We start from the raw sequence: 12103 nt of genomic DNA on the forward strand, positions 1-12103 counted from the left end.
CTGCCTGCTTTGCTCTAAGGAATTTAAGAGATGTGATTGGAATAGACCATTTAAAAACTGTATATTACGCCCTGGTTGAGTCAAAACTGAGGTATAGCATTAAATTCTGGGGGCAACGTATAGCTACAATATAAAAAGAGCTTTCATAATTCAAAAACGGGCCATAAGAATCATGAATCGTATACCTCAGTGGACTTCATGTAAAGAATTCTTTACTAGGTTAGAAATTCTAACAGCACCATGCCTTTATATTATGATATTATGCACGGATTTAGTAAAATCTCTGGCAAGTAGCGAGACCGTGGAGGCTCGGGCGATAAGACTGGCAACAAGGACAAAAAATTTAAGCCGCCCCTTTACACCAAAACTCAAAGTCACCGAATTCTGTGCTCGCTACCAGGCTGTTAAAGTTTTCAATAAACTACCCACAGAACTCAAAGCTATCACAAATCCATTGTTATTTAAAAGTAAATTGAGGTCATTTCTGCTTGAAAAACGATTTTATTCAGTTGAGGAGTTCTTCCAGTATAATAATGAACCAATTTAATTTGACATGTATTTATTATGACTATTATTATGACTTATTAGCATTATGGAATATCGTAGTTAATTGTTGTTTTTTAGTTAAGTATTGTTTTTTTGGATGGACATGTGATTAAATATTTCTAGTTTTTTTTTCTGTTATATTTGACATTGGTTAGTTTATATGCATTTTTTTTTTTTTTACTTGCTATTTTATTGCTAATTGTATTATGTTATGGTAAGTCTATATTTATTTTCTGACATGTCCACTCATTGATTAGTTTTACTTACATCATAAGCATGTTCTTAGCTCGTAAGTTTTTCTAACACAATTTATATTGTTCAAGAAATAAAGAAATGAATGAATGAATGAATGATATCTTCATGCTCTAGCTGACCTTAATCTGTCCGGCCCAAAATCGTAAATGTAGAAAAATCCAATTTTTTTTTTTACATTGCGTGCCCCACCCACATATTCCAAAATGGCGAGGGGGGGGGGGGTAGGGAATAAATTCAGTTATTGTGATTCAGTTAACTGGAAAGAGGGCGTCACGAGCCTTCGGGAATGTCATATACTTGGAAATTTCGACCCTTGCTTTCGTGCACTGATGGCCGAGTGGTTTTCAGGCATTCGCCCGGTTAGCGGAGTACGCTGGTTCGATTCCAGCTCGGAACACTGGAGGCCTTGGTCACTTTTTCTTTGTATATGACATTTATTTAATGTTTGGAAAGTTGCACCTCAATGTCACCATGTACAACATTCATAAGGTGGTGGTTTTGCTAGGGCGACGTGAAAGGGGGATTCTAGCCCTTGACGAACCACGTTGCGAGGCCGAACGACAAAGACAAAGTTACGTCGCTATCCAAATTCTAAGTATCTAAATATACGACAATCCAAAGTGGAGTTCCTTATAAAGCCAATGGCGGAAATCGTCACATAGAGGCGCAATTTTGTATGAGTCAAAGGAGCATAGGATGATAGTAAGCGTGACGATGAGACAACTTCAAAGCACTTGGAAACCTAAAGGCATGTACTTAGTGGCAAAACACCTAAGTGGGCATCCCGACGCTGACAACAGAGAAAAAATTTCGCGCTCGCTTCGCTCGCGTTTACTATTTCTACATAGGTGATACTTCTTAATATATTAGTCAATATTTCGCGCTCACTACGCTCGAAATCTCGTTTTCATTTCAAGCTTTTGCTTTCCTGACTCTGCCCTGATAGTACCTCGGTACTTCGGTACTCCATTTTGTTTGTTATTTTTTTGTACATAATAACTACTATCAGCCCCAGGGACGTATAAGAGGGGAAAATTTTTCGCGCTCGCTACGCTCGCGATATTTTTTTCTAACGCAGATTATCCAAGGGCGCCGAAACTCAAACTCGCTCTACCCTGATAAGAGTGCACGGGCCAGCAACAACTGGTGTAGCCAAAAATAAATAGTGATAACTACCAACTACAGATTTCGTTAAGTTTAGTTTTATAAAACCAGAAAATAAGTTTAATAGTTAACCTAAAGATAAAAAAAACGTAACTTTTTGCCCGCGGCTTCGCTTAGTTAGAAAGAGACAAATAGTAGCCTATGTCACTCTCCATCCCTTCAACTATCTCCACTTAAAAAAACACGTCAATTCGTCGCTCCGTTTTGCCGTGAAAGACGGACAAACTGCTTTTTTTTAGCTTTTTTTTTTCAAGACAAAAAAAAAACATTTTTTTGCTACCCTAAGCAAAATTGGTAAAAATGTCATCATAGAATAAAAATTTGGTCAGGGAAATTTTCTTAAATGGTCATGGAAAGTCAGGGAAAAGTCAGGGAATTTTTTTTGGGTTTAGTAGTGGACACCCTGGGAATGCTTCGGGTCTTCGGCCCTACGCGGAGCTCGGCCTTCGCCTTTAGACACTTGCACTTCTATTCATTGTTAAAGTACTGCGCGCTTCGAGCCTTCAGCTCTACGCGGACCTCGGCCTTCGCTTTTAGACACTTTTGTTCAATGTTTTATTCGAATTTTTATTCAATCTCTTTAATGTCAACAGTCAAACAAAACAACACATTTCAAAAATAGAAATACATAAACTTAATTACAACATAAAAATAATCACAAAACAAAGGAATATTTGCATGCTGTTTGTGGACGGTTGAATAAGGAAAACGTTTTTTCACCACACCAACTGGTAAAGGCTTTCTTTGCTATTCGAAAACAGATAGCAAAATTGCATTTTATCCACAAGGGGGCAAAGTAATTTCATACAAATTTTAACTCGATGTCTTAATCTGGCTGCTAGATTTTACATATAAAGGATGATTTTGTATCATAAATATTGAATAAATTGTCAAATTTGATTTATTTTGATGTTTTATAGTCAGTATTTTGTTCGTGTTGGTGTGGTGAAAAATGTTGTGTTTCACTCGGTGGCAAAGTTAGTTTAACCTTCGTGCCTTGATACCCTCGCAACGCTCAAGATTCCACTTTTTGAACCACTCGCTACGCTCGCGGTTCAATATTGGAATCTTTCGCTTGCTCAGGTATCAATATTGGCACGTGCTGTTAAACAACTACTTTGCCCCCTTGTAAAACAAATAACTATTGTATATGTGACTTCAGAAGAAAAACGCATGTTTAGAAAGGTTCACAATGACACTCCGCCCACAAAAGTAAAAAGTATCACAATGACACTTAGCCCACAAAAGTGAAAAGTTCAAAAAGATTTACAATGACACTCCGCCCACAAAAGTGAAAAGTTAAAAAAGATTTACAATGACACTCCGCTCACAAAAGTAAAAGGTTGAAAATATTTTTTATTATATAAAAATTAAATACATAAAAGTATGTTTGTTTCAGGTGTGAACGGTTAAGACTAACGCAGGTAAGGAGGGATAGGATGCGGCCGAAGCGCCCGAAGGGCAAAAGACTAACCCGAATACCCCCTAGGTTATAAGGACTAACCAACTTGGGGACGTCACTACAATGGCAGGGCGATTATATGTCGACTGTGTTTAGAAAGGAAAATTCTGTCCCTGTATTCGTTTTGTATATTGGTGCATTCCACGATAACGTCCCTTGTGCTTTTGCCTTGTCATGGACGATTATCAATTATTACAAGAATTGCATTTCGTAAGGAACATTCTCGTGGAATGCCCCTATTTTCCGTTTAATGTACCAAATTAATTAGAGTCAGTTTAAGGTAAGTTAACAACGATTTTGACAGGCCGGTGCTAATGTTATCTTAAACGTCAAACTTCGACAAAATTTTGACGTTCACTTAAAATTAAAGGCGGTTGTCAAAATCGTTGCCGTATTTCGACTTAATTCTATTATTTGAAGAAACTAATACAGATATATTAAATTATATTGTCGATAGTTAGACGCCCTGCCATAAAAATACCTTTTCTATAAAACTATTTCAGAAATCGTGATCGATTCCGGATGAAAATAGTTTTATTGAAAAAAATTCGTAAGGGACAAAATCGTAATTATGATAGGAAATGAAATTGTTGCCTTAAATAAATTAGGACTTACGATTCTTATTTTGTCCCTTATAAAAGTATTTTGTAGTGATTTAATTTAAGGGATCGATGGCCTTTTTGTATGAAGATATGGTAAAGGCTTTTAATTTATATTATACGTAATTATGGTATTAAGATGTCAAGTTGCCAAATTATTGGTTCTGTTATAGATTATTTTTATCGGCCGTTTATAAATTATTTAAACAAAATTGTCGATATACTATACGATATTACAGACAGCTACTTTTGCATGAGATTTACTGGATTTTTTTTTAATTTTTCACCTTAAAAAATAGAAAATATGATTTCAGATACGAACAAGTAGTTAAAAGCGATAGACTAGACCCTCAAAAATCTAGGGCTTTTCTAAAAATAAGACTTAAATTGACCAAATTATATCAGAAATATATAATGTTGAATGTTTTCGTAGGCTAGTGTTCATGTTTTAAAATTATTAGAGCTTCTCTTGACAGCTATGTGGTAGCATATTTTGGCAGCTCATTGCAACTAGTTGCCATTTCTATCTAACCTTTGAAGCAAGTTTTATACTTTTAGGCATTTAAAAAAATGTAAACGAATCATTCTGGTAGTCACAACTTTTGTTGGCTAATCATCTAAAGACAAAAATCAAGCTGACCTTCTTATTCGGTCGCTTAATGTTATTATTTACCCTGCACAAGGAGCCTTTTTTGGGTAGATTTCGTTTACATTTATTTAAATACCTATAGATACAAACTATAGAAGACCCCATCCATATATTGTCATTTTTAAATATACATTTATATCGATGACGACGATGCTGCATTCGTCAGAATTTCTGGTAGTTCTAACGCTGACATATAATCAGGAATTTTCTTTCTTAATGCATAATACTAATATCTTATTGAAGTATGGGGAAACTGAAAAAAATTACGAATAAATAGAGTAGCTAATACGTATGTAAGTAATTACTCAATTCTTTTAAAGATTTCTTTAAATAAGAAATCTGAGTGTAAGAATCTCATAAATCCGACTTTTTATCAGTTTATTTTTTATTATTGTAGATAGGTTCTCTAGTGTAGCTAGGCAACGAAATGTCAAAGACAAAAAACTTTTTTAACGCCTTTAAAGGCAGTATTGGCCTGAGCTTGTTGATAAAAATGCAAATATTTATTAATTACAGTTAGTACAGTATAAATAATTAAACTAATTCTTGACTTGCATCATAGTACATAATTATATCTTTGTCTTATTGTTGAAGCCGTTTTGTATTTATAATAATGATTTATCAGTTTAAAGTTACTTTTACTGTGAATCCTTAAAGCATTTTACACAAAGGTGCATGTTCAGGAAACAATTTTTTTTTAAATACTATTTTACTAAAAAAAGTTGTGTCATATTTAATTATAATTTAAAACGTACGTACGAATGAAACCAATCGAACAAATATATGATTCCATTTAATTACCATAAAAAATGCAAAAAAATATTTAAGAGTTTTGAATGATTCATGGTTATTTTCATTAGGCTTTGACCGGGATATAGACCGTGATTACCTTTTTGATTTTGGTCGTGCTCCCGATATTTCGACGCAGTTGCATGCATCATGATCACAGAAAGGTAATCACGGTCTATATCTCGGTCAATATAAGTCTAAAAATATAAGTCCGATATTTTTATTTAAGTAGATATTATGTGTGTTTCCTTTTCTCAAGTAAAATTAATATAATTATCTTTGTAGGTATAAGATCAAACTCCGTCTTCAAATAATTATAAATATTAATATAAAAGCGTAGGTACACGTATAAATATGGCCAATAGAAATATAGGAATGGAAGTTATTGTAAATAAAAGGAATGCTGCATGTTTTTTTATATTCACTGGATAGTAACATATTATTTTACTTTTGCAAATATGTATGCGTTTTACGAATAAAAAACTTTTTTAATGTAAATATTTTAATTTAGTTATTTCAAGTTGATTTGGATGTCTCTACAAAAATCATAAAATATTTTTTAATAATTATATTTCGTCATGCATCGACATAATATTTGCAGTAGTAAAATAATATTTAGCTTATTTTATATTTTTAATATGATCTGTTGTATAATTAATAGTTATTTGCACGCATGCACACCTTCACGTTTTTTATTTAATTTTCATTATATATTTGTCATTTCTTAATAATTTTCTTCATTTCAGATGAAAGAGCCCCAACATAAACTATATGTGTTGTACAAGTACATAAAAATGCTGGTATCTCCTGAATGCTAGTGGCGTAGCTAAATTACATACATACGTATTCCTGTATTTACAAAATAGGTAGACAGAGCACATGAAACTGCTCAAATACCAGTGCCACTTTTAGCTATTAAGGGGTTGAAAGAAAACTGAATTGTGATATTGTAGTGGCAGTCGATTTCTACGACACCCACAGAAGGAAAGGGGATGTATTTCCATTTTTTGTGTAATATACATATAAATGTGGCTCATTCGTAATAAAATTTTATATAAAATAAATTATTAAAACGCAAATTAAAACTATATCCCAGATATCATCGATGGAGGATAAATACGTATCGGCAATTACTTAAAAAGCGTACTATAATAGTAGAATTAAATGTAGCAAAAATATTTTTACATATCATGTGGCTCAAATTATACCCGTAATGTTAAAAAATATAATAATTGGTTACCTACTAACGCAATTTATTTTTTGGACTTTGAGTCTCGATTTCATTATATGTATAAATTATATGATTGTTTTTTTTATACTACGTCGGTGGCAAACAAGTATACGGCCCGCCTGATGTAAAGCGGTCACCGTAACCTATGGACGCCTGCAACTCAAACAGTGTCACATGCGCGTTGCCACCCCATTAGAAACTTGTGTTCCCTTTTGCTGTGTTAAGTACACAGCAAAAAGGAGTGTACAAGTTCCAAGGAGGGTTCGGGTTGCCGACGACTCAAAGGACAATAAACGGAACAAGTTAGTTCCGTAAGTCCTCCCGTCATCAGCACACCGCACCCTCGTTGAGCTCTGGCAACCTTACTCACCGACAGGAACACAACACTATGAGTAGGGTCTAGTGCTATTTGGCTGCGGTCTTCTGTAAGGCGGAGGTACTACCCCAGTTGGGCTCTGCTCTAGATTCGAACGAGACGATATCTGCTGTGCTGTGCCCTACCACACAAAGCGGAATATCATTCGCTATGCCCTACCTCCTACTTCTATGCCCTACCTCCTACTACTATAGACTATAGACTAGACTAGACTAGATTGTAGACTAGCTACGCCATTTTAATAGGTTGGCTTTAAAATGTTAATTTTTTTTTTTTTCAGTTATCAACAGTATTTTTTTTTTAATTATTGGTGCTCAATTATTAGTAAACACAACGTTATTGAGAATTTATATTTTTATTTTCGTTTTGAAGTCAACTTGTATTTATATCATTTTTAACTTGAACAACCTTGCGGCAATCGGAGCTTATGGAAAAAAACGTTTTAAAAAGAATAGAATATTAAAAAAAATGGTTAAACAAAGGTTGAAAGTGCCAAAGTGCCAATGGTCGTAAGAGACATAATATCTCGAGTGCCTCGAATTTTTGTTCATTTTTTTTTGTACTAAGCATAGCATGACAGTTCATGTAAGAGTTTTTATGTGTTACTTTACCAGTATGGTTTGGTCTATCATTTTATAAGGCGGTTCGTGTAACTAGTACTTCGTTTTTTTTTATATTTGTTTTTCCTTTTTCTCCGCCATATTTTTTTTTCATAGACCTTAGTAGTACCTATAGCGAGTAGGTAGTACCTACTCGTACCAACTAGTTAACCAAAATTATATTCTTACCGACCTCACCTAAGTGGTAGACCTGTGGGTAACAGAATTATTTATCAGAATTATTTATATTATTTACACATTATATTACTATTCTTAGTACACAAAACTTTGAAGAGTCTGATATAATTATTTACATATATTGAGATTATTTTTAAATCAATTTTTTGTTGGAATCATTTTTAATACTATTATTCCAATATCAGTATTTTGTGTATAGAGTTTTTTTTATGATTTTACTTAAATTTATACGTAGAATTTCTAAGTAGTAGAAATATTGAAATTGATGGAATTGTCAACATGCTAGAACGTAAGTAGGAATTAATTTGTTAAGACCCGCGCTTCACATGCAATATCTTAAAAAAAATACAAGTTTCCATACTGCAAAATAAGGAAGTAAATAGCAATTACCTATTTTTTTGTTTTTGTTATAAAACTGCAAAGGTATAAATTACCTGGTAAAGGAGTACTAACTTTCTAGTACTTCGATTAAGATTTTTTATCTCTTCACATATTTTTTTATTGCAGGTGTGATGAAAAACGTTGTATGTAACTCGGGGGAAAGTACAATTGCAAACGACGGCTTGCCAGAGCGTTTTACCGCTCTCGTTAGCAATATAATGTTACGCCCCGTGTTGCAAAATGTACTAATAAATCAATAATTACTAGTATACATTGTGTGGCGCAGGCGATAGATCTTTATGAAAGTGATGTTAGTGCCTTCCATGTATTTTGTTTATGAATCATTGTTTAATACCATTTAGTCCATTTACTAATATTAATCGTGATTTAATAACTCTCATTATTTTATCGCTTCTTTATTATTTACAAGCATGTTTTTTGTGCCTTTATTTATGAATGTCAATAGCTGTAAATGATCTATGTAGTCTCGATTTTTTTAAATTAATATTTTGCATCTACGACAAATATTTATTGAATTAATATGTAATAATGACGTAAGGGACAATGAGAAGTGTTTTTAGACACAAAAAAATATTTGTCCTTTACATCAATGTTTTCCCTGCTTGAATGTTTTTGCATGCTTGATATTTTCTACTGGCCAAGTTATAAGTGTTATCGTATAGTTATAAATATTACTCAGAGCTTTATATCTAACAGAATCTCTTAAATAAGCCCCGATTTCTCCTAAACTATGACTATAACAAATACTTTTATATATCCGTCTCTTTCACTTATTAGTAACTATTAAGTGAAAGAGATGGATTTATATCAACATTCAAAATTATCTTATCCTCTTTCACTAAAATAGTTTGACTAGCAATAGATTAATATAATAACCAGCCAACGTATGTCTGTCCGTTCTCTGAAGTTATAAGTCCTCCATTTTACCTACGTTTATATTCAAAAATGCTTAAACAGCCAGTGGCCAAAAAAAAATATTTGACCATACGTTTTATATTTTTATCTTCTCCGAACTATTTATTAATATTTATATTTTGCTTGTAGATATGTTTGTTCTAGATTTTTTCACAGGATTTTAATGTACTTATTTATAAACTTGTGTTGAAAACGTAGTTCATTTCAGGTGTGTAATTTCAAAATGACTTATTTATTTACACCAAACAAAATAAACCGTTTTGAAATACTTCATTTTCTGTAAAAATGTAGTTGAATCGTTTAGAAATTGATTAAATATTAAATATATCCAGGATTCCTAACATTCCTTTAAATATCTTAACAATGAATTGTGCGTATGTTTTATTCATGTATCTATTAATTTTATAATCTCCTGTATCTTTCTAACTTCTTCTTGCTCAAATAATATAGATGATTTTCGAAGTTGCAAATTTAAAAAGTGTTTTAAACCAGAGATCAAGTCCAAAAGGCAAAAAAAAAACAAGCCCTGTGAAATTTAATTGTTTTTATGGTGCAATATTTGATGAGTTTATATTATCTTTTTTTTTAAATATCTTTGTTTTAAATATCCTGATAACAATTCTTGCATATTTGTTAAAATTAGTGCCTTATTTGTGTTATAAAAAAACATGGTATTATTATGCAAGCATTTGTCTGGACAAACCGTGATACAGCAGTTTAAACTTTACTGCTAATACTTATTATGTTTTTAAAAACTTTATTTCTTACTACTAGAGTTACTTCGTGTAATAATTTTAATAATGTATTGTGCCTGAGCTGTAAGTTTACATTTTTGACACATTTGTTTTGAAGTATGTTGCGATGTGGCTAAGACGTATCGTTTGCCAAATCTAGCGATTATTTACGAATTGGTTGAATCGATTAGGCCCTATGTACAAGGAGGCGCTTAAACAAATATACGATTTCTATCAACTTACTTAAATGTCATTGAATCGAAATGACAGACTGCCACAGCACTAGTTTAAAAATAAAAATGAAGCATAAATGACATAATAAGTAAATCCTGCGTGATAAATTAATATCGTAATATACTCACTAACGAAGATCCGCAAAAATGTAGCATGTGTTAGATTATGTTTAAAGTAAGCGATATATTGTTTTTAAGTACTTGATTTTTTTAAATATTATTACAAGATTTTATTTAAAATTTCGTTAGATCATGCCAGGTTACGTTTTGTGGACGCTGTCATGTGTCAAAAATGTGAACTTACAGCTTCGGGACAATAGGCATATTACTTTCTTATATTTTAGATGAACTTGTGTAATCTGGTACCTAATCTCAATAAAAATGTCTTCGAAATATTAAAGAAAAAATCTTATTTAAAAATATATACTTACGAACTTTTCTTCTTTTTTTTCAATTCAACTTAAGTACATGAGAAAATGAAGTTTAGTTTTATAGGAAGAAAGAAGAGTGACTGAAGTTTTTTTAGTGGTTACTAGTTAGTCTGGTCTCTTTAAAAAAGTAGGTACATAATATTTAATACCTTACATACTGCAGTAAAACTATTAACACCTATAGTAATACTATATATGTGAAACTTTGTTTACATACATTCTTCGTCATATTCTTTTCTATTTATTCATCATAACTGTCAAATCTATGTGATTTTTTATTTAGGTACTATTCTTACATAATAATATATCTGATTTTTTACTTATAGTATACATTTTTATAATTATTTAATAAATGGTTATACTAAAGTTCTGATGAATTAAATATTATTATATTTGAATATTAATCAATACATTTATTTTATATCGCTGTAACCACACTAATATTTTCTCAAGTATATTTTATTTTATTAGATGTAAGCAAGTTTGTAAATAAATGAAGTTTGTAAAGAAATACATTTTGACAGTTTTACATTCCTCCAAACGTCGCCATGATTAGATTTAATTGTAAAACTGTAAAAATGTCAAATAGTCTATGAAAAGGTTGTATAGATAATTATGAATTCAAGCCATGTTACATTTAGATATAATATAAAAAGGCAATGTCCCTGAGATATGATACATTTTGAACCTTAGAAAAACTGGCTGTTTCGGCTTGATTTGAATTTTAATATATGATTTAAAAATTAGATCTTAATACGATATATGTTTCGGATATGGCAATATATTGACATATTTGATAATATTGTGTCATAATAATATCTATTTCATTGTCCAGGTACTCCAGGTTATAAATTCTACCACTCCCAATTTTTTTTAATATGAATTTAAATTATAAAAATACTCATTAATTGTTTACCAATCAAATTTAGGTTAAATATGTACCTTTTTTTCGGTTACTTTATTGTTGACCAGAAAATCCAAAATAATTAAGTAAAATAAATTTAGGTAGAGTCTGGCTAATGAAAGTTGAGCCCGAAAAAAACGTGGCAATTTCAAAAAAATTGGAGCTGGCAACACATTGATAACATGGTTTCTTTTTTATTATTTCTAATTTATTTACAGCACTTACTTTACTCATTTTTATGGTGTTATTCATTATTATTTATAGATTTCGCTGTTAACTTTTACCGAAATTCGTTAAAGTGACAGTCACACTGACAGATGACAATCGATGATATGACATCCAGAGTTGCTGTTTTAAAAAAATACTGGGTTCAACTTTCATTAACCAGACTCTAACTGTCAATACGAGTAAAAATAAATTGATTGATTGAAATAATAAAAAAATGGTTGGCCAGTAAATCTCTTCATAAAATCTCTATTTTTTTGTCATTTCAATTGTTTTTTTTAAGGTTCAAAATGTGCTATCTCAGCGCCTTAAAAATAGTTATTTTTCATACATGTAAAATGTTGCAAAATAAAGTCATTTTATAATTAGCTTTGCCTTTAAAGTCCCTAAC

General features: G+C 31.6%; 1 protein-coding gene across 1 annotated transcript in view; it reads left to right on the forward strand.

Moving 5' to 3' along the window:
• Window positions 1–6766, forward strand: part of LOC125238604 — a 49821-nt gene extending 43055 nt beyond the window's left edge. The window contains exons 8-9 of the mRNA XM_048145958.1: window positions 3365–3389; window positions 6211–6766. Coding sequence (XP_048001915.1) covers window positions 3365–3389; window positions 6211–6282 — 97 coding nt within the window. The 3' untranslated portion in view covers window positions 6283–6766. The remainder of the gene's footprint in view (window positions 1–3364; window positions 3390–6210) is intronic.
• The last annotated feature ends 5337 nt before the right edge of the window (window positions 6767–12103 follow it).

Source organism: Leguminivora glycinivorella, chromosome 24 (genome assembly GCF_023078275.1).
Source record: "Leguminivora glycinivorella isolate SPB_JAAS2020 chromosome 24, LegGlyc_1.1, whole genome shotgun sequence".
NCBI classification, from domain to species: domain Eukaryota; kingdom Metazoa; phylum Arthropoda; class Insecta; order Lepidoptera; family Tortricidae; genus Leguminivora; species Leguminivora glycinivorella.